General features: G+C 45.5%; 1 protein-coding gene across 4 annotated transcripts in view; it reads right to left on the bottom strand.

Moving 5' to 3' along the window:
• The window catches only part of TTLL10 (tubulin tyrosine ligase like 10), a 197,236-nt gene that overhangs the window by 132,992 nt on the left and 41,617 nt on the right, over positions 1 to 22,627 (bottom strand). The window contains exon 1 of one of the 4 annotated variants that reach the window (XM_088671603.1): positions 10,533 to 10,557. The exons of 2 other annotated variants lie outside the window; for them this stretch is intronic. Coding sequence is in view for 1 of the 2 variants with exons in the window: in XM_088671595.1 (XP_088527721.1) it covers positions 10,144 to 10,239 (96 nt within the window). In the remaining variant the exon portion in view is untranslated. Of the gene's footprint in view, positions 1 to 10,143; positions 10,558 to 22,627 lie in introns of those variants that run through there. One more of the 4 variants, XM_088671595.1, reaches the window with a different exon arrangement.

Genomic DNA, 22,627 nt, shown 5'->3' with positions numbered 1-22,627 from the left:
TTCGCAACCGAGGTACGACTGTACTGTATTTTAAAGAGTCACCCCCCCCATGTTGATGGGCTTTCTATGTGGGGCTTTTCTGCCCCCCCCCCCGTATTTTATTAAGGATGGAAGAGGGAAGGAAGGAAGAAATAGAGAGAGGGATAATTCATATTTGTGGGTGCCTCTGGGTGATGCTGTGATGCTGGAACTCTGCAGTAAGAGGACGGGAGGGTCGGGCAGGCGAGAGGGGGTGGCAGGGCGGACGAGGGCGAGGGTAGGCACGGCCGCAGTCACGACAGCTCCGAGGTGTTGCTGCATATCAGCATAATATTTCAACCATGTCGTGGGTTCAAGCCCCACCTTGGGAAAAAGATCCTGCATTGCAGGGGGTTGGACTAGATGACCCTTGTGGTCCCTTCCGACTACAATTCCATGATTCTATTGATCTATTACCATAGAATATGCATCAATCTGCTTTCTTGAATTGTCCTAGGCATAGCAGCCAACTCCTAGAGGCCTAGGTGCCGCCCCCCCCCATTTACTGGTAAATACTGTATTTTAAAGAGTCACCCCCATGTTGATGGGCTTTCTATGTGGGGCTTATCTGCCCCCCCTATTTTATTAAGGACGGAAGAGGGAGGGAAGGAAGGAAGAAATAGAGAGAGGGATAACTCACATTTGTGGGTGCCTCTGGGTGACGCTGTGATGCTGGAACTCTGCAGCAAGAGGAAGATACTGGTACGCCTGTACAGGAGCCTTGCAAGCAGCTTTCTCTCTGCTTGATTTACAGCAGGCACGTCCAACAGGTAGACTGTGATCTACCAGTAGATCACTGGATGTCTGTGGTAGATCACTGCTAGATCACTGGCACCCCTAAAAAAAGCTCACCCAAAATTTTCCTCCTCCCTAAAAAAAGCTGAACTATGACCTGAAGCCCTAAACAAAAATGGGCCTCCCTTCTTCCTAAAAGAAGCTCAACAAGTTTGACCTAAACTAAAAAAAACAGGGCTTCCCTTCCTTAAAAAAACTCAACAGCTTTGACCTGAACCCCCCAAAAGGGGGTAGATCACTCCCAGTTTTTAACTCTGTGAGTAGATCAGAGTCTCTTGGGAGGTGGCCACCCCTGATTTACAGTATACAGATGCAGGAGGAGGGGCAGACTGGAACAACTCTGCTTTTTATAAACATCACTGTGTCTATCAAAAGCTACAGCCCCCCCCTTTTCTTATTCATTTCCTTTTAGCCTTGCAGAGCCACCTTAGTCAATGCACCCTCATTAAATCGCCAATAGAACTCTTAATGTGATCCCTGAATGCTCATTAACAACTACCACTGAAGAACAATAGGGTGAATTGGTCAGCTATCAAACCTTGCCTGAAGGGATTTTCTGCTCCATTGTCTTAACTGCTTAAGTACCTACTGAAGGAATTTTTTTATTTTACTTCGATCCAGACCAACACGGCTACCTACCTGTAACCATGCTTAAGTACCGGTAGCCACTTTGCTTTATTTATTTGATGTGTTTTTGTTACAGCTGTGTTCCCGCCCACCACCACCCCCAGCAAGTGGAGAGCTGCTCTCGCTAAAGCAAAGCCCTTTCCACTTCAGTTTTTGGAGGGGAAAAGTGCTGGTTATGGTCTGTAAAATACAATATTTTTTTGCTTCTGGGGGGGGGCAGCTGCCCCCTCCTGCCCCCTGCCTACGCCCATGCTTAAGCCCCTGCAAAACCAACGTAAACTGACTTAGAGTTGGTGGATGGACCCTAATTAATAATGTCTATTGGTTTCAATGAGTCTACTCTGAGTAAAAACAGCATTGGCTACAACCCTTGATATTTTGTGTGTTTCATTGTACTGTATTTGGTATTTTATTTAGTCTACCACAAGCCACCACTACACACACACACACACACACACACACACACACACACACACACACCAACAGGATTGTTGTGAGGAAAAAAGGGGAGGGGGAGTCGAGTGTACTCCATCCCAAATTTTTTTGGGGGGGAATGGTAATGATTAAATAAATAAATAATGCCTATATTACCCAAAACTACAACAATACATTATATTTGGGCAAACTACACAAAGAAATGTGCATGGCCGGCAAAACCACATACCAAAATGTGCATATTAGAACAAATCTGTACTAAAATGTTGTCAGATCTTCATGGGAGCTTTTTAAAGAGCAAACGGATGTGGACATGTGACAGACTGAATACTGGAACAAAAGAGGAATACCAGATCAACTGAAATTGGCATTCCTAGCCAGCAGTTGTTGTTTTCTTGTCTCTTTTCGAGTAGGGCTCGTGAATCACAGAATCATTGAATTCTAGGGTTGGAAGGGATCCCAATGGAAATCTAGCCCAGCCGTGCAATGCAGGAATCCCAGTTACAGAATCCCTGGCAGATGGCCATTGAACTTCTGTTTAAAAACATCCAAGGAGAGACCACCACCTTCTGAGGTAGCCTGTTCCACTGCTGAACAGCTCTCACTGCCACAAAGTTCTTCCTAACGTTTAGATGGAAACTCCTTTCTGGCTATTTGAATCCATGGCTTCAGGTCCTACCCTCCTGAACCTCCAACAGTCAGAAATGTGTTCGGGACTGCTGTGGATGAACTGGGGATGACTGCTTGCCTGAAATCTCTGGCTCAGGAGCAGAGAATGTCTCTGTGTGTTTGTGTGTGTGTGTTATTTATTACATCCAAGGAGATCACAACAACCCTGTGAGGTCAGTTAGGCTGAGAGCTTCGTAGCCACATTGGGAGTTGAACCTTGGGCTCCCTAGACCTAGTTTGACACTGAAATTATAAAACGATGGTTGGCATCCGTCTGACTTGGGAGACAATGGAGGAGTGCAGCTAAAATTATAATATATAAAATTAGCAACCTTTTTTCTTTTCCGCCTTCACCTGCAAGCAAAGGCCTTCCGCCTTTCCAAGCAAAAAAAGAAAAAGAAAGAAAGAAAGAAAGAAAGAAAGAAAGAAAGAAAGAAAGGGGAAAAGGCATCCTCATTAAGATCTTGCAACAAGGTGGCGCCTTCCAAATGCAGACAGCCGTTTTTTGGGCGCTGCAGTTGATCAAGCCTCTCTCACGCGCTATCAAGGTTTCGGCTCGCCGGCGATTCCAGAAAGGAACACGTGTAATTTCTTTTGTTAGGGAAGGCTGCGTTGCAGGGCAGGGGTGTGTGGGTTTTTCAAAAGAGCAGAGAGTGCCCCACCTGGCCTACATACCTGGCACAGGCCAGAGACAGGTGTTGGGTTTCAAACCGACACAATTGCTGACTCAGAGCTGACACGCACTTGCTTCCCATTGGCCAAGGTGCTGGGGGTGGGGGGAAGCGACTGCACCCACAAGCCCCAGCAGGCTGCTATCAAGAAGGAAATGCTAAGGGAGAGAGGAGGGCTGGCTTCCGGGCAGGGCTTTGTTAACCCCCTGCAGACCAGGCAAATGGCAAGAACTGTTCTCATATTGAGCAGGGGGGGGACGACCCATACAATGATCTCGCCCAGGGCTGGCCTGATCCTGAGCTGTTTGCAGCAGATTGATTAGAAGAACTCATCAGGTGACACTTTTTAACCATGCACAGCGAAGCATCCCCACTAAACAGCTAAACAGAATGCCTGCAGATCAGGTCACAGTGAAACGTGGTAGAAAAAGAGAAAGCGATGGCAAGGATAAGCTCAAGTCACACGTTTATTACGAGCATTTCATGCTTCTATAGCTCAGTTGGTTAGAGTGCGGTGCTGATAACGCCAAGGTTGCAGGTTTGATCCCCGTAAGGGATAGCTGCATATTCCTGCATTGCATGGGGGGGTTGGACTAGATGATCCTCAGGGTCCCTTCCAACTCCTCACCCACATAATGACTGATGGTTAAACTGCTGATTTCTGGTCCCTAGTAAATCACAGCCTTTGGGATCTTTTTCCCCTTGAGAGGGATGCAACATCACCAACTAGTGATGAGAGAACCTGCCAATTTCACTCTGTCAGTTCCCCATTATTCCAATCTTAAATTGAGAGTTTCCTCTGGTTGGCCACTGTGAGAACAGGGTGCTGCTGGCCTCATTTAGCAGGCTCGTCTTATGTTTTTGCTGTGGATGTCTCCTAGCAAGCATATTTGTATATACAGTGGTACCTTGGTTTATGAACTTAATCCGTTCCGGAAGTCCGTTCTTAAACTGAAACCGTTCTTAAACCAAGGCGCGCTTTCCCTAATGAGGCCTCCTGCCACCGGTGCCCTTCCACCATTCAGTTTCCGTTCTTAGACCAAGGTAAAGTTTGCAAACCGGGATACTATTTCCGGTTTTGCGGAGTTTGTAAACCGAATCATTCCTAAACAGGACTGTTCTTAAACTGAGGTACCACTGTACAGTTTTTACACCTAAACACATTTTTGCCAGCCGCTTCTCCTACTGGAAGGCATCTCTGCATGTTATTTTCACTAATGTATTCCTTTCCATGCACGTATTTACCTAACGCATGCATTTTTGTAAGCACCGGTTGGTTGGAGAACTACATTGCAAATTTCGGGTGCGTGCGAATTCTGAAGGATGGCTGCATTTCGGTTCGAATATTGTTTGGGAAAGCACAAAATCAACCCACTCGGCATTGAATGCAAAGTGAATAGAAGTTCTCCCCCACCCCCAGGGCCGTCTCGAGCAGGTCGGGCGCCCTGGGCTGAGGCGCGGAGATCGCTCTGGCGCCCCCACCCTCGAAGCGCGCAGCATGGCTTCCATACGGCTTTGCCGCGCAGCAACACCCCCCCCCGCCGCCGGCCCGGCACCCTGCACCACCGGGAGTGCACCTAGAGCCGGGCCTGCCCACCCCATCCTTATGATCAGAAGGAAAAATGAGAACTCTTAAGCATGCAGAAGAACAAAAAATCTTTGGGGGGGAAATCCAAATGAGGACTGAACATGCTCAGCGGGTACGGAAAGCTAAGTGACTGCTGGAGTGAAGGCAATGGGGGGAGAAAGGAACAAAAAGACATATCCCAGAAGATGCCATGGGTGCAATCAGCCCAGTTCTGTTGCATGCTCTGCCAATAGAGCCGTTCTAACTTTTAAATGCCTCCTAAAAGCTTCATAGACTCATAGAATCGTAGAGTTGCAAGGGACCCCAAGGGTCCCTTTTCTGTTCTGTAAGGTTTATACAGGCAATTAAAAATACAGCTTTCCACAATGGTTATCTGACTTCTGATTTTGACTTTTTATATGGTTTTTTTTAAATGTAAAGTTGTTGTGAACTGCTTTGGTATTTTCTTTACGAATGAATTAGCAGCATATAAACATTTTCAGAAATGAAATAATTCAATGCTGCCTGAACAGCTGCAACGTTTTTGTCACAGGTTCCACTTGAAAGAGTCTGAGGTTGGGGTGCCGTACACTTTACCTGCCCAGGAGTCAGTCGTATTGAGTTCCACCTGAGTAGAGACATGCATAAGTTTACGCCGTAATGGCTGGGAAAGTAGGGGGTTGGATGGACCAGCATTCTGACTCAGCAGAGCCTTTTCTTCATTTGATTCCAGTTCCCTTTTTACAAAAAGCCAGACTCACCCAAAGCCAGTTTGTTGAGACAAGAAGGGTGGGGTGAGGGCAGGAGGAGACAGAAAACTATTGTGGGAACAAATTGTGTTTGGTAAATCATTAACAGCACTTGCGAGCAAGACAGAAATGTGGAGATAACCTCATATAGTCCTCTCTCCTTTTTTTTTTTTAACATTAACCATGAACCATCCAAAATAAACACAGCATTCCAGCGTTGAAGAAGCATTTGTATTGGTGCTGCTGTTTATCAGGTCTCACACTTTGGCTGCAATCCTCTGAGCACATTTCCCCAGGAGAAAGACCCTCACTGGGAACATAGCTGCCAAGTCTCCCGTATTCCCCGGGAAACCCCCGTTTTTCTAGCTGTTCTCAGCTGAAAAAATGGATTTTTTTTGTTTTCCCCCGGTTTATTCTGGCGCGGCGGCCATTTTGGAACTGGGCGGAGCATGCTCAGAAGTGACTTTTGATGCAGCTCTGCCCAATTCCAAAATGGCTGCAGTGCGACTTCTGGCACGGCGGCCATTTTGGAACTGGGCAAAGCAGCATCAAAAGTCGCTTCTGAGCATGCTCCGCCCAGTTCCAAAATGGCGGCAGTGCTACTTCCGGTCTGGTCCCTTATTCCTCCCACAGGAACTTGGTAGGTATGACTGGGAATTCCTTCTGAGTAAGCATGCATGGGATTTGGCCACGTCACTCTCTGAGCCTCTCACCACAGTAACCTCAGGATGCAGACTTAGGTCACAACCACACCATGAGTTATACCACTTTAACAGCCACGGTTTTCCCCCAAAGAATCTTGGGAAGTGTAGTTTCCTTGCCACAGAGCTGACATGCCCAGCCGTCTTAGCAAACTACAGTCCCCATGATTCTTGGGGGGGGGGACCATGACTATTAAAGTGATATGAATGCTTGAGGGCCTTAAATGGGTGGCGTGGATATTACCCTAGCTAGACTAGACATGCCTCTAGTTTTACAGAGTACAATCCTCTATTGAGAGGGCCACGTGGTCCACGTCAAAAAATTATTTTAAAAACCCTAAGAAAGGGAGATCAGGACAGACCTTGGAGTTGCCCATCAACAGGTAACAAACACCTGGGTAGCAGGCAAGTGGGTCACATGGCCACAGCCTCCCCCATTATGGTAAGATGTATAGCATTAAATTAATGCAATTCTAAATGTGCATCCATCCATATAAATTAGCAGTTTCTTTTTTCTTTGCCCTCTTTTGCCCTCTGCTTTCATGATCCATTTCATAGGGGGTTTCCGTCGTGTCCAGGGGGTTCATGATGTCTAAGTGGGGGTGGGGGTGTTGATTTTGTTTGCATTTTAATGAAACACAGCCTAATCCACACCTCTCCAACGAACGTGCAGGCTGAAACATGAATAACTACTGAAATTCACCCTTCTCCAGATTTTGCAATGCAATTCTCCAACTGGTCAATATGCACAAAAGCACGTAAGTTAGGGAGACGTTTGCTCAAAACTGTATTTTTTGTGAAAGTAGCATAAAAATCATAGCAGAGGAAACTGCCTGCAAATATATCTAGGGTATTTGTTAAAATGACACATGAGAAAGTGTTTATTAGGAGAAAATTGCACTAAAATGCTGGTTAATTTTCTTTTTCTTATCCAAATAGATTTTTTATTATTATCGTTTTTCTTGGTTCTCATACAATACATATTCAACAACTGTACAACAAGCGGCTTTGCCAAGCCTTGACTTCCCTCCTCCCTCCAGCAGGTACTGGTAGATTAGTTCATTCCATTCGCACATTTCGCTAATTATACTGAATATCAAAGATGTAAGGGTTATACCAATCCCGCTAGTGTCTTCATATCTTTATAGTTGTCTTTAACATATTCTACAAATTTACTCCACTCTTTTCGAAATCTCGTATCGTCCTGGTCTCGGATTCTGTAGGTCAGTTTGGCCATTTCCATATAATCTAGCATTTTCGTCCGCCACTCCGCTATCAAAGGTAATACTTGCGACTTTGGGGTTACTAATGTTCTTGCCGCCACAGTGGCATACATAAAGAACCTCTGGTCCTGCTTTAGGATTTCTTTACCCATCAGCCCCAACAGAAAGGCTTCAGGTTTTTTAGGGAAAGTATATCTAAATATCTCTTTTAATTCGTTATAAATCGATTCCCAAAATATTTTGATCTTAGCACACGACCACCATGTGTGGGGAAAATTCCCCATCTGGTGTCTTACATTTCCAACATGCCTCGTTTTTCATTCTATACATTTTCGCTAGCTTTACAGGTGTCAAATACCAATGATATAGCATCTTCATTACATTCTCTTTTCAAACTGTACATGCCGCAAATTTTAAATTTTCATTCCGTAATTTTGCTGGTGAATTTTCATTAGGATTTAAGCAAAACGAAAATGCAAATTGCTGCAGAAATATGGAGAACTGAGTTTAAGATTGGAAGAAAATGAGAAACAGAGAGAAGCCAAAACTGAGAGAGCTGCACAGCCTTGTGCATAAGTGACTGTGCTCGATGGAGCTGTGTGCTCTGCACATCTGCAATCATATGAACCTATGGTAAGAAAAGCCTGGCTGTTGGTTCAGGCCAGAGGCCCATCCAGTCCAGCATCCTCAAACAGCCGGCAACCAGATGCCCCATTGAGAAGTCCGCAGGAAGGAGCTGACTATTACAACATTCTCCCCACTTGTGATTCTCACCAATGGGTATCCAGAGGCAGATTGCCTCCAACAGCCACCTTCAGCGCAACTTTAAAGATTTCCACTTCCAGATTCATGCTGAAATCACAAAACAGGCAGAAGCCAGCCAATCGGCTGGTGCCTCAAATTCTCTCTCTGTATATATACCTCATCAGTGAGCTACACTGCTATGAACTATTGTAGTAACACAGAGCCAGAGAGTTCTTGCTGGGCCTGACACAGTTCTTTCTGTGGAGCATACTTCTGTTTCTAGAATAAGTGGCACCGGTCCTTTGCCAGAGGCACAGACCCACAGAGTTTGTGTGGCCGGATAGGAGAGAGGACAGGCCGTCTGCATCTTTAAATGGCTATGCTGAAGAGGGCATTTTCAGCAGGTGGAGCTGCTCAAAGTCTCTATCCGCTATGTCACGCTACTTCTCAGTTTGTGTGGTTTTAATAACAGCAGGGATTACAAAACACCAGTACTGTACACGGCATGCATTCTGCTTCCGTTACCCTCGCACCACTTTCCTTCCTCCCCTCCGTTGCCTCCCTGACACACACTATCAAATTTTTAGATTGTGAGGTCATTGGGAAAGAGTGCTGTTTTGCTGTAAAGCACACTAAGTTCTGCTCAGAGCTGACCCATGGAAATTAATGGACCTACAGTACGTTAGTCATATTCATTTCAATGGGTCTATTCTGAGAAGGACTCCCATTGGTTAAAACAAACACCTTTCTCAGTCACCTGCGGACTTTCACTATTTTCCTGGAGGTATTCAATCAAAATTAGAGTAGAATTAAGGTGCTCCAGTGCAATGGTTTTTTGTTTTTGTTTTTTCCTGGGTAGGACAGTGGTGGAGGAACACACTTAAAGATGCGGAATAAACATCAACTGATGGGAAGACACAGGGCCTCCCTGTAAACACATCAGGATGAATGTTGCTTGTCATATAACATCCTCGCAAACAAATCAGAATGAATTATACTGGCTGTTGTTGTTGCCGTTTTATTAGCCACCTTTCACCCTAAAGTCCCAGAGCGGGTTGCAGCAATTTAAAACACAGCAATAAAAATACTGTAGTGTTTTTTTTTAAAAAAAAAAATTTACAATCACGATCACAAAAATAATATCTAATTAAAGAAAACAAGAACAGCTAATAAAAGTAACAGAAGTTCATAAATTGCTTATATGATATTTAGATTTCCAATATTTCAGCATTATAAATATTCAAGGCTATTTTCTTAAAAGATATTGCTTTTCCCATGCCATGGGATGCATCCAGTTAGACACCCTCGCAAAGTGTTTTAAATACTAACTAAAGTCTAATGGTGCAAAGGGATACCACATCCCCATTTTTGCAAACCTCTTTGAGGGTGTTGCTTTTTTTTTTTTTTACAATCAAGCAGTGAATATATGTTACGGAATAAATCACAAAATACATGCTAGGTTTAAGCCAAGAGGACGCCTTGTATCACCACGATACAAGCTTTATGCTAAAAAAAAAAACCAGGGTGAATGACTATGGTCCTACAACATCCCTCCAAGCAAATCAGAACGATAAAGAGCCAGCCTTGTATAACCTGCATGCAAGCTTTGTGCATAGCAGATCAGGATGGACGCTCGAGAAACAGGAGCTCTTTGAGCTTTCTACTTTTAAAGTCACATTGCAGGCCCAGTTTAGACCAAACGGCAAACAAGAAAGCTTCAAGCAACCATCACAAATTTCCTCAACACTACGTTCTACAGTAGCACCTTCCCATTTGCCATTTAAGAGCCCCCCCCATGAGATAATTGACAAATGCAATCTCATGCCATGCCATGAGTGAAGAGCCGACATGTTCTAGTGACTGTCCCCAATACTTGCGCCAGATCAGTCCAACTTTTCAGCAGTGTCTGCCTTCCAAAACTGCTGGGTTCCCTTCCTCCCCTACCTTGGCTGCATCACCCAGGAGAACCACCGTGATCCTCGACCCTTTGCAGAAGCCGTCCAACAATCCCAAGAGACACTTCTGACTCCCTAGCGGCATCCTTTTATACACCCCAAATGACGCGGCAACCAGAGGGGAAGCTGCACCGTTAGTTTCATTGCCAGGTGATTTGTCTTAAGATGATGAAGGGCAGGAAAAACAACAAACAGCCCAAGAGGCCCTGGGAATTCGGGTCCATTGGGGGGGGGGGGCTGGAGGATCCGGCATCAGTTCCCATGTTGCTCCTCCACACGCTTCCCCAGTTTCCCAAACTCGCAAGGAATGAAACAATGCAAAGTTCCCTGGCTCGTGAAAAGCAGCCTTGCTTAAAAAATAATCAATCTACTACTTACTTAGCCTTTGAAGTGAGGCTTGTTCCGTGAACCGAAGGAGATTTTTTAAAAAATAAAAAAAATCAGCAATGGTTTTTCTTTAGTTAATTGCATCTTTAAAAGTCTTTCCCCCCCCCCCCAAATATTCACCTTACAGGCCGGGTAATATCTTATGAAGCAAAGGCGGGGAGAGGGGTGGGGTGGAGGACAAAGGTATAAGATGAGCTGCCTTGATGAAACCTCGGAAAGGGGAGATTTATTCCCACCAAGTGCATTTAAGTGTCTTATCTCAGCCTTGGCTATGCAAGAGAAAACTGGTGAAAATCTTTGCCTGGTACTGTTTCACAGGCCAGGAATTTTGCATTGAATAATTTTTAACTTCTACTGTCTAGCAGAGGGAGAGAACAGGGTTCTCATGGTACTATTGGCTTAGAGAGTTTCTGGGGGGGGGGGAAGGGGGAGAAAGAGGAAAGGTGTGTGTGTATGTGTTTAGAAAATAGGGGGATTCTTTTAAACCAAAGGGTATGAAGAAGCACGCCTACATATCCACATGGAAAAGAAGTGATTGCCAAAATAGTCATTTGATGGGGAAATATGTTTCAGATGTTAGGACGCAAGGCTTTAAGGAAGTCTACGTTGTACTGTGACAGCCATCAATAGCCAGGGATGAGTTAAGAGCTTTGATGCAAAAAAGGGGGAGCTTTGGGGAGCCCGAAGTGTTCTCTAACCCCCCAAAAGAACATTGTCGGGGTCCTATTCACTGTCCATCTGGAATAGGTGTGGGGGACCTTTGGGCCTTCACATGTTGCTGAACTATAACTACCATCACTCCTGGTCATTGGGAGTTGCAGTGGCTGATGGGAGTCATGGCTTAGCAACACTGGAGGGTCATAATATCCCCACATCTGATCTAGGAAGTGGTTTTGGTGCATTTTTAAAAGAGAGGGGTTCAGTTTCATACTGGTGACATGATGCACAGAATCTGCGATCACATAGCCAGATTAATGTTGTTTCAGGGTGTACAGGGCAGAAATTCCCTTCAGTTCACATTTCCAGGTGCTGCTAGCTAATCTGCACCTTTTGAAACAATAAGGGAACCAACACACAGCCATCCCTTGAAAGGGGCACTTCTCCAGATTTTGCAATGTTGATGGCCCCTAACATCTCCAGGTGAGGCTGGGGGAAACCGCTGTCTGAAAGCCTGGATATTCTGGATATTCACCACCAGCCAGTGTAGACAAGAAGTAGCGAATCTTTTCCAGACACATCTGGGGAACCATCCAGGGGACACAAAACAGGGGCAGGTCCACAAGCCAAAGTGGGTAGAGCAACGAGTTTAAATTTCACCTTTCACACAGTATGCTAGTTTCTAGACACACTCATCCACCCTCTCTACTTTCTATCCGAGCATGCCAGAGTCATTATCACAGTTTGAGGACACATCCCAACCAGGCCAAAATCAGAACGGTCTGGTGTAGGGTCTGGATATGGCCTGGGGAGAGTCCTGAGGAGCAGAAAGAGTGACCTGGGGATGCTGCAATGGACCCCAAGGCCAGAGGATTCCAATGCTGAGAGAGATGGACCTTGGTCCATCATACTACAAAGGGAGCTTTCTACGTTCTGATGGAAACTTCTTGTTCACAGGCACTGAATGTCAATGCATTGTAGGACTTGGGTACTGAGCATGGCAGGCAGGGGCCTCCACTCAATTCCACACACCATAAAGCTTAGTGGATGAGCTTCAGTCAGTCACTAACTCTGAGCAACAGAGGAAGGGCTGTGGCCATCACTCACTTCTTGTAGGCCTTCCCAGATGCATCTGGTAGGCCACTGATGGAAAGAGGATACTGGTCTGTGATAGACCACTCAGTCTGGGCTGTTCCTACATTTCTACATTTCCAGAATAGTGATAGAGGCCAACTTTGTCCAGCACCTCCCTTTAGTATCTCCTCTCAAAACATAACCCCTGAACAAAATGCAACTATTTACATTCAAAACAAGCTCTGCAAAGAGTCGGTATGCCCAGTTTTGCAATATCTCTGACAATCCAAAGACTATTCTCAGGTGGGGCCTGCAGCAACGCCCTGGGACGTTCTACTTCCTTGAGGTCACAGTGAAGCTGGCTTTGCTCCCACATGGAAAGCCTACGGGCTTACGTTGAGAGCCAGGGCTTCAGCAGTGACAATGAAAGCTCTGTTTACCTGTTTTTCTCTATGGGGGCATTGTAGATGTAACATTGTTCAGGCAATTAGCAACAATACAGAAATGAGGACTCTTGCTCATTCCAAGAACCCACATGCATTCATGTACACAGGCTAATGCAGATCTCCCCCTTTGCCATCACCCACCTATGGCAAGAGCCCGTCACTCCTCACTAAACATATTGGCATTATTTAATCCTCAACAAACAAGCTTCCCGAACTGCTGGTTCCTGTCGTCTGTTAGAATTTGCATCAGATGAAAATTCATGCTTGGCAGAGGGGGAAGAGAGCCATCCTGTTTGGCTGGTACATCAACATTGTTAGTTAAAGACGGAAGGGGAAAGATGAGGAAACTTAGAAAAGAAAAGAAAAAAACCACGGTGGCTGACCTTGTTTTGGTCAAAAATGAATCATACTATTTTATTTGATTGGACTTGCAGCTCCATCCACTCCCAGAAGTGTAACTAACAGAGGGGGAATGGGGCCGGCAGCTTCAGTGAACTAAGAACATAGGAATGTAAGAAGAGGCCAACAGCTGGATTTGGCAAAGGAGCGCCCATCATAGTCCAGCATTCTGTTCTCACGGTGGCCATTCTGATACCCTGATCTCACAGTGGCTAAACAGGTGCGTCTGGGAAGCCCACAAGCATGGCATAAAGGCAAGAGCCCCTCTCCAACTCTGAAGCTGGAACAGGCCCATCTCATACCCTCCAACATTCCTCAGGTGAAAATAGGGACATTTCCCACTCCTCTCAACTGACCCTTTTTGATTCCCCATTTTTTTGTCATCCACCCCACCTCCCTGCACAACGCAGAGCATTTCCTTGAGAAAACCCCTTAATCCTGATTTCATGTCATTTTATTCTTTGGTAGATTAAAACACACACACACACACACACACACACACACACACACACACCAATACATAAATTTTAGAAGGAGGCAAGATTAAACTTTTTTTGGGGGGGGGAATAGACTCCTTGCACTCCACTCTGCTCCCTATTCTTCCCACTCAGGGCAGCCCTGCATAGCTGCCAAGTCTCCCACATTCCCTGGGAAACCCCCATTTTTCCAGCTGTCCCCAGCCGAAAAAACGGATTTTTTTGTTTTTTCCCAGTTTATTCTGGTGCGGTGGCCATTTTGGAACTGGCCGGAGCATGCTCAGAAGCGACTTTTGATGCTGCTTTGCTCAGTTCCAAAATGGCTGCAGCGCAACTTCTGGTGCGGCGGCCATTTTGGAACAGGGCAGAGCAGCATCAAAAGTCGCTTCTAAGCATGCCCCGCCCAGTTCCAAAATGGCGGCAGCGCTACTTCCGGTCTGCTACTTCCGGTTCAGTCCCTTATTTCTCAGGCCGGAACTTGGCAGGTATGCAGCCCTGCCCTCTGCCTGCCCCTTGAAGCTGGAGTGTCACATGGGGCTGGGCCTTGGCAGTGGCCGACTCTCCCCTCCTTGCCCACTCTTCAGCATCCACTATGAGCTTCCCAAGGGAGGGGGCTGGCAGCAGCGGCTGTGGAGACGCCATGGAGAGGCAACAGGATGCTCCCTCACCGCTGTTGCCGCTACTGCTCAGGCAAAGTGCCGGCTCATCCTCTTCTCCGAGCTCAGCGGCAGCAGCACTAGCAGGGGAAATAGGGACATTCTGGGATCAAATCAGAAGCCATGGTGTGTGTGTTTTTGTAATTCCAGGACTGTCCCTGGGAAATCGGGATGCTTGAAGGGTATGCCATCTAGTCCAGGAGACTGTTCTCACAGTGGGCAACCACTATGGGACACCCACCTGAGTGCAACAGCAACTCTCCCCACCTGCAACTCCCCAACTGGAATTCAGGGGCATTCACTGGCTCTGACAGCGGAGGTGGAATATAGCCACCAAAGCTTTAAATGAAGCAGTATGCCCACTCTGAAACGTTTGCAGGCACATAGTCTTGAAAGTGGGATCATGCATGAACTCTCAGATAGCATAATGAGCACAAATAATCACGAATGCACAATCCAAAAGATGTATGAAGGGGCCATTGCCAGACTGCCACGAAACCTTTGTGCAAAGAGATCTAGAGGGATTCCCAATGAACAGGGCTTCTGGGAGAGCCCCTTGGCTTCTCCATTAATGGCCTGGCCATGTCTTGCCGAGGGAGAACATCATCATATTGCCCAACATGGCAGAATGATTCACAACATTACTATCTTCCAGTCTAACCTACAGGGATGAAGCCACACTGAATCAGATGATACGTTGTGGGACATAGAAAATTGCTGTTGAAATGATTCATCTCTGCAATATTGTTTTGGATGCCTGTGGGCTGTGCGCGAGCTATTAAGTCTGCCCATGTCCTGCCACTGCAGAGCTGCATCAGGTCATAGCCAGGGAAAGTATCAGAGGGTGTGAACGTTATAAACGGTACCTGGAGGAACTGGGATATTTCAGTAGGGGTGAGGAGAGTCCTCCATCACACACTCACTCCCCCTCCAGAAACACTAGTCAGGAAAGGGCTCTCTCAAAGAAGAGCAAAGGGTAGTTGTGACTAAGGATGTCAGAGAAATGCAGCAGGAAAAGAAATGTGAGTAGAAATTCCCAGCATTTGCACTCTTGTCGGAGGTCAGGAGCGGAAACCAGGTGAACCATCACAAGCAGGATTCGCTGTTGCTGTTTTCTTAGCCTGCAAATGTTACATCAATAAGTATGTCTCTTATTATGTTGCTTTTGACATTTCCCTCCCGTTTGAATTAATTATGTGATTAGGTAGTTTCATTCGTAGCAGATAGCGAGGCGAATAATGTAGGTGTTAGCTGAAGCCAAACTGCATTGGAAGGGAAACAGCGCTGATTGAGGCAAACCCAGGGCAGGACGGAAATAGATTCTCGAGATAGATAAAAGGAAATCCTTCATGTAGCACAGGCACGTCCAGCAGGTAGATCGTGATCTCCCGGTAGATCACTGGACGTCTGTGGTAGATCACCAGTAGATCACTGGCTCTCCCCAAAAAAGCTCAACATGCAGCCCATAAAAACGGTACTGTCCTCCTTCCTAAAAAAAGCTCAACAACTTTGATCACTGCCCGTTTTTAACTCTGTGAGTAGATCACAGTCTCTTGGGAGTTGGCCACCCCTGATGCAGCACATAGTTAAATTTGCTTGCACAGGAGGCAAAGATGGCCACCGACTTGGATGGCTTTAAAGGAGAATGAGACAAATTCATGGAGGAGAAAGCTATCAGTGGCTATTAGCCATGACTTGCTTCCACAGTCAGTCAGTAATGCTTCTGAATACCAGTTGCTGAAAAGTGCAGAAGGAAAGAGTGCCCTTCTGCTCAGGAGTTCTGCTTGAGCGTTTCCCACAGACACCCGACTGGCCACTGTGAGAACAGGATGATGGCCTAGATGCTTGAGCCAGCATAGCTCCTCTTATGTTTTTTATCTTTGTACAGTTGGCTTTTTATACACATTGACACCCGCCCCTCTCTGTCCACCATGCATTCAAGCAAGAGACATTCTCAGAGGATGCTGGACTAAAGGGGTCATTGGCCTGATCCAGCAGGTTCATCTTCTGTTCTCATGATTGCTGCCCTCTTACATCCCTAGCTGTGACATCAGCGGTCAAAATATTAATTGTTTCATTCTGCCCTCTCCCCCCCTCACCCCCATGTGCACCTCTGGAAACCCCAGGTGCTAAAATACCCACGTTGTAGATTTAAGACCTCCCCACGCCATTGGGGGGGGGGGCATTTTGCTAGGAATAACTATGATTCACTCACTAGAAAGATCAAAGGAAGAGCCCCAGATCATTGTGCTAAAGAAAGGCATTTTCTTTTCTTCTTGCTCTTTGACTCTTGAAAAGTGTTTGGCTTCCCATAAAACGAAGCAGACAAACAGAAGTGGATTATGTGTTTAGCGCTGCTATTGTCACATTCCAATAACACAATGCAGACCCTTTTCCTCTATTTTTTAATGTACAGGAGTGAAATGCTCAAAGTAGGGGAACCACAGAATGCAGTCAGAGAGTGGCTATTTTTTAAAAGCTGCATGATGGGAGTTTCCATCCCCTAGTGGGGGGAAAGTGAAAATTCAGCAGAAGCTAAATGTTTCTTGGGGAGAAAAAGGTGGGTCAGGAGATTCCTTAGAATTGCACCTTCCAATTTAGACACAAAAGCACCTCTTTATCCAGCTAGATTTTGCAAAGCAGACCTATTTACATAAATGAGCCTCAGTTAGCCATGTCCATTCATTTAAATGGGTCTACTTAGATTAGGACTAGCATTGGCTACTGCCTAAGAATGGCCTTCTGCCAGATCTGGGATTTGGAGTTGCAATATGCCCCAGTGAAAGCACAGTGGAGCATCGGAATAGGACAGGGGTCGGCAACAGTTTTTGAGGCCGGTCTGGTCCACTCCCTGGCAGACCTCTTGGGTTGGAAGAGCGCCGGAAATAGTGTGTGCACATGCGCACAGGCACTCCTCCATCCTGGAAGTGCACTGGAATTGGTGTGTACGCACGCGTATGGGCACACATGCTATTTCCAGCGCTCTTCCGACCCAGAAGTCGGTCCCCGCGGCAAGAAAAAAATTGTGCCATGGGGGGGGGGAAGTACAGAATCCCCATGCCGATCCATGGAACAGCCATGGCCCAGTTCTAGGAAGCTCATGGAACTGGCCCATGGGCCTTAGATTGCCAACCTCTGGACTAGGACCTAGGAGACCAGAGTTTAAATCCACACTCAGGCATGCGAAGCCCACTGCGTCACCTCTCACCAGTCACAATCTCTCAGCCTAACCTACTTCGCAGGGTTGTCGAGAGGACTGAGTGGAAGGGCAGGAGAAGCATATACAGCACCAAGAGGTCATTGTAGGAAAGGTGGGGTACAAAAGGAAGAAATGACTGAATGAGGACACCACCACCCATGTTCAGTGGATTTTGGCTCTCATTACCAAGGCAAGACAATAATCTAGCACATCAACTGCCACACCAGCAGATATAAAGGATTGCTGTGTGTCACCAGCATATTGTATATTACATGGGTCAATATTAGCAGCAGCTCCCAAACCAGTTCCATAGGGCAGAGGTTTTCAACCTTTTTGAGTTCACTGTGGGGCTCAGGAGCTCCAGTTATGTCGCCCCTTGCCTGCAGTTTGGGCACTCGGCCTCTAAAAGGTTCGTCATCACTGTCCTTTATTATTATTATTATTATTATTATTATTATTATTATTATTATTTCTTAGAATTCCTGGGCAGCAGTGGGTACAAGGCTGGTAGTGTTTTATAACAGCTAATGCCCACATGTTGGGCTTATCTTGCTTCTGATAAGATAGAAGACAGTGAGAAAATATCGTTAAATGGAGAGATTGGTGTGTGTGCCATTAACGATTCTGCCCTTCATAGCACGGTTAGCAAATAGAGGAAGCCATAATGTGCTGGCAACTGAGATCTGTGAGCTTTGGCCTTTCTTGGTCCCAACTGTTAAACGTCTTTTTAAAAAAAAATAGGAAAAAAATATTTTATTTTTGCAGTGCATCTATATGTGCTGAACTAACCTTGTAGCTGGTGTGATATACATCTGGCAGTGTTAACACTTTTGAATTGATGGCAAAGTGCTGTCAGAATCAACCAAGACTTGAAAAAACCTTTCTGGATTAGACCAGAAAGTTTCAATTTTTGCCCTCCTTATCAGTAGCTCTGGGGCAAAGGAGCCCCAGGGTCAAGCAGGCTCCTCCCCCGTCCCGCCAGGTGCTATCTTCTGCTCCAACCAGGCATCAGTAGGCTCTTTGCTATCCTACTAGTCCCACCCCCTGATCCACTAGGCACCACCCCCAACTGCTCAAGGTCTGAGCTTCAGGATTGCTAGCCCTCTTAGCCACATGTGGTTGGAGACTGGCCCCCCTGGTGCTGAGCTCATACCCTCCAACATTACTCCGATGAAAATAGGGACGTCCCATTCCACAACGATAATTTTACTCCTCATACCCCACACATCTTATTGGGTTGCCCCAGCACTCTGAGCAGCTTCCAACATATATAAAAACATAATTAAATATTAAACATTTAAAAAAACCTTCTTCATACAGGATTGCCTTCAGATGGCTCGGGGGTCAGATAGCTCCATACCCTCCAACATTTCTCTGATGAAAATAGGGACATCCTAAGCAGGAAAAGCGGGACATCTCGGGATCAAAGGAGAAACCAGGACAGCTTTGCTAAATCAGGGACAACCCTGGAAAATAGGGACACTTGGAGGGTCTGTGAGCTCTTCACAGGAAGCAGTGCTGTCCGCTTAAGTTGCTAGTGTATTGCCATCTCCAGACAGCCCAGATGTTCCCCTTAATATACACTAGCTATTAGGGAGAAGTTGGAACTGTCAATTTTGGTCACTCTCCACTTCTCATTTTCCAATTCTAAGTTTGGTTCTCCACATAAACACATCTTTGTATGCAATATTGCCTAGTATACACATTTTTGCAAAGCAATTTTCCTTTTCGTACATTATTTTCACTCATACATGCATTTTCCCGCTCACTATATACTGAGGGTCCATGCTATGGTCCATGGGGTCACGAAGAGTTGGACACGACTAAACGACTAAACAACAACAACATATACTGAGGGACGCATTGTTGCACACCTTACTTGTGTGGAAAACTGGAATGCAAAGTTCAGAGAAGCGAGAATTTTGAAATATGGTCGTGCTTTGGTCTCTGTCCTGAAATGAAGTAGATTCATATTTAAATACAAAGTGGGTTGACTTTTTCTCTCATTCTTTGGACTATATATTCTCACAGGTCAGGTCTGTGTGATTCCTTCCACTGCGACCTTCCCTGTCCGGCAAGTAACCATATCATACTACAGTATTCAAACAAAATCTACCCTTCCTGTTGCTTATGTGCATTATTTACTTACTGCATTCCTAGCCCACATTTTTGCTCCTGGAAGCTTGAGGTAGTGTAGATGGCTCTCCCCCTCCTCACTTAATCCCCACAACAACCCTATGAGGTAGGCGAGACTGAGAGGCAGCGACTGATCCAAGGTTACCTGGTGAGCTTCATGGCTGAGTGGGGATTTGAACCCTTGTCACCCAGGTTCTTGGTCCAAAGCTCTAACCTCAACACCACAGTATATATGAAATGCTTGAGAACCCCAAATCTGCAGTATAATTACTAAGCATTATAGTATTTGGTGGTATGCCCCGCAGAGAACCTTAAGGTCCACAAATAACAATATTTTGGAGATCCCAAGCCATAAGGTGGCTAGATTGGCCTCAACTAGGGCCAGGGCCTTTTCAGTATTGGCCCTGACTTGGTGGAACGCTCTTTCACCCTGCAGGATTTGACATCTTTCCACAGGGCCTGCAAGATGGAGCCGTTCCACCTGGCCTTTGGGCTGGACTCAGTCTGACCACTATGTTTTTCCTCCCTTGTGGTTTTGATTTGGGCCATCTTTAAATGAGGCTGAATTTAAAAAAAAACTCTAAAAAAATTTTTTTGAAAAAATCTGGATTGTATTTTAATCCACATTTTAATTGATTGTTTTTCTTTCTTTTACATTTTGTTGTGATCTTGTTGACGTCAGCCGCCCTGAGCCCGGCTCTCGCTGGGGAGGGCGGGGTATAAATAAAATTGTAGTATTATTATTAATAATAATAATCGGGCTCTCCCTTGCATTCAACTTTCTTTTCTTTTCTACTAAGGCAAATGTGCTCTGCACTCTAGCGCCCCCAAGTGTGCAGTTGTGCATCCTGAACCTCTGCAGGTGCGGGTGTGGAGACTATCCAAGGAAGTCATGATGGGGAGGGGGGGGAACTGAATGGGAATCGAATGGGAACCTTTGATAACTGACCTCTGCGGAGTGTCAGGAGGGCAGCAATTGACCCGGCAACATGAAAGCACACAGGCCCTGGAGGGAATACAGGCCATGTCATGGATCGTTGGCCTCCTCCCATCAGCTGACAAAGATAAAGCAAACGACTCTCGGAAGCGCTCGGCGTGGGATCAAATCCATCCGCAAAAAGCTACGCTTGAGTGTTCCCACCGGAGGGCCATTACTGTCTAGCGGCATCAAGCTCCCTTGCAGATGATGAAGCCGCAGTAAGCAAGACGAGTGCAGGAACCCAGGAAGATGGCTTAAACAGACCACATGTCCATCTAGCTCAATATTTCGCGCACTGAATGGCACCAGCTCTCCTGGGTTTCAGGGGCCAGAGGTGGAACCTGGGACATTCTACTTAACCATCCAGGGGTCCTTTACCTTTTATCTTTCATCTTTACTCTGACTGATAAAAACAGAAATAGGGAACCCGTGACTCTTCTTTTTTAAATAATATTCTATTCTTCCTCCCATGTAGAAAGTTACTTTTGTTACTCAACCATTATATTCCAATTCAACAAAACTGGCGACTTCCCAGCATCAATGTTTATAAACCAAATTACAAGCAATTGCACTTTAAGGTTCCATCTTATCTAATTTCATCCTCTCTAACATGTTTCTTAATATATTCTGCTGTTTTCTTACACTGCAAACCCCGCTGTGGTCTTCGCATATGGGGAATAAATTTTTATATAACTAGAAAGGGTTTCCAGCCTTCTCTAAAAGATTCCAAATTTGTATCTGCTGTATTATCAGTGTCGTTAATTTTGCCATCTCTGCATATTCCAAGATTTTCATCAACCCATTCTTCCTTTGAGGGTGTTCTCTCCTCCTTCCATTTCCGAGCGTAGAGAATCCTTGCTGCCGAAGTCGCATACATAAATACTGTTGAGATTGTCTTTAGGATTTTGCTGTCCAGTACCCAAGCAGAAAGGATTCTGGCCTCTTGGGGGGAAAGTCACTTAATTTTTTGTCTTAATGTCATGATTTATCATGTCCTGTGGCTCTTCTGATATTGTACTCCAAACAAATCAGGACAAACCTTCAATGAACAGGTTCCATCCTTCCATTCAGTTAGTTTCCTCCCCCCCCTTGGCTTTTTAAGGTGATCCACCCCCTTTATATATATAGTTTCAAAAGAAATAGAGGAGGGAGAGGAAGCAGGGAGGAGGTAGTTAGTATTTTGCCTGATAGAAAATAGGGAGTTTCCTCTATACTTTTCAATTTGATCTTGCAATCTTCCAGTCTCTACAGGATTGAGAGATCAAATGTGATTGAACACAGGAAATCCAGGCTTTGGGTCAGCTTAGCTTTCGTTTCCAGCACCTACCTACTGATGTTTCCGCTTCTTTCTTCCCTTCTCTTCTCATATTTGCCTTCTCTCTCCCCCACACACTTTCAACCAACCCTTTTTTTTTGGGGGGGGGGGGTCTAGCGTGCGTTGAGCCAACTAGAGAAGTAACTTTTCTTAGATCAATTTGCCTGAATAACCTGACAACCTGCAGCAATTAAAACACAGAAATCTCTCTCCCTTCTTCCGGCTTTTGGCCCAATTTAGAGGGTAAATATTTGTCTCTCGGCATAAGGAAATTTAGTCTAAAAGAAAGCTAACAAGGAACAGCTTTTTTTAAAGCAAAGAATTACATGGCACTGTAAGTTATTAATAATGTTTTTAATTACATTTTTAAAACGAAACAAAACACACCAGTCCTCTAAAAAAGCTCAGAGCAACACACAAATTTATCTGCCCCTTGTTCTTTGTTTCATCCTCAAAGCAACACTGTGCGGTGGAGTTTTTTTTCAAAAAAAAAAATACATGCATTTTTATTCCACTCTGCAGTAAAAGTGGCTTCTAGAGTGGTTGATGTAAGATTGAGGAAGAAGAAACCAGTCTATCCCTGCAAACTTACCGATGTAAGACATTAAAGGAAAAGGTGGTGAGGAGGGAAGAGGAAAATAAGCAGAAACAGATTTGTAACACTGGATTTTTAGGAAAGGCTGTTTTGATCTGCCAGAGATGCTGTACTTGTGTTCGGCACTGTAGTACTGCACTGAACAGCAGCACTC

The sequence above is a fragment of the Zootoca vivipara genome, chromosome 6 (assembly GCF_965207765.1).
Source record: "Zootoca vivipara chromosome 6, rZooViv2.hap1.1, whole genome shotgun sequence".
In the NCBI taxonomy this organism is placed as follows: Eukaryota; Metazoa; Chordata; class Lepidosauria; order Squamata; family Lacertidae; genus Zootoca; species Zootoca vivipara.
This window is presented reverse-complemented; position numbering and strand designations above follow the sequence as displayed.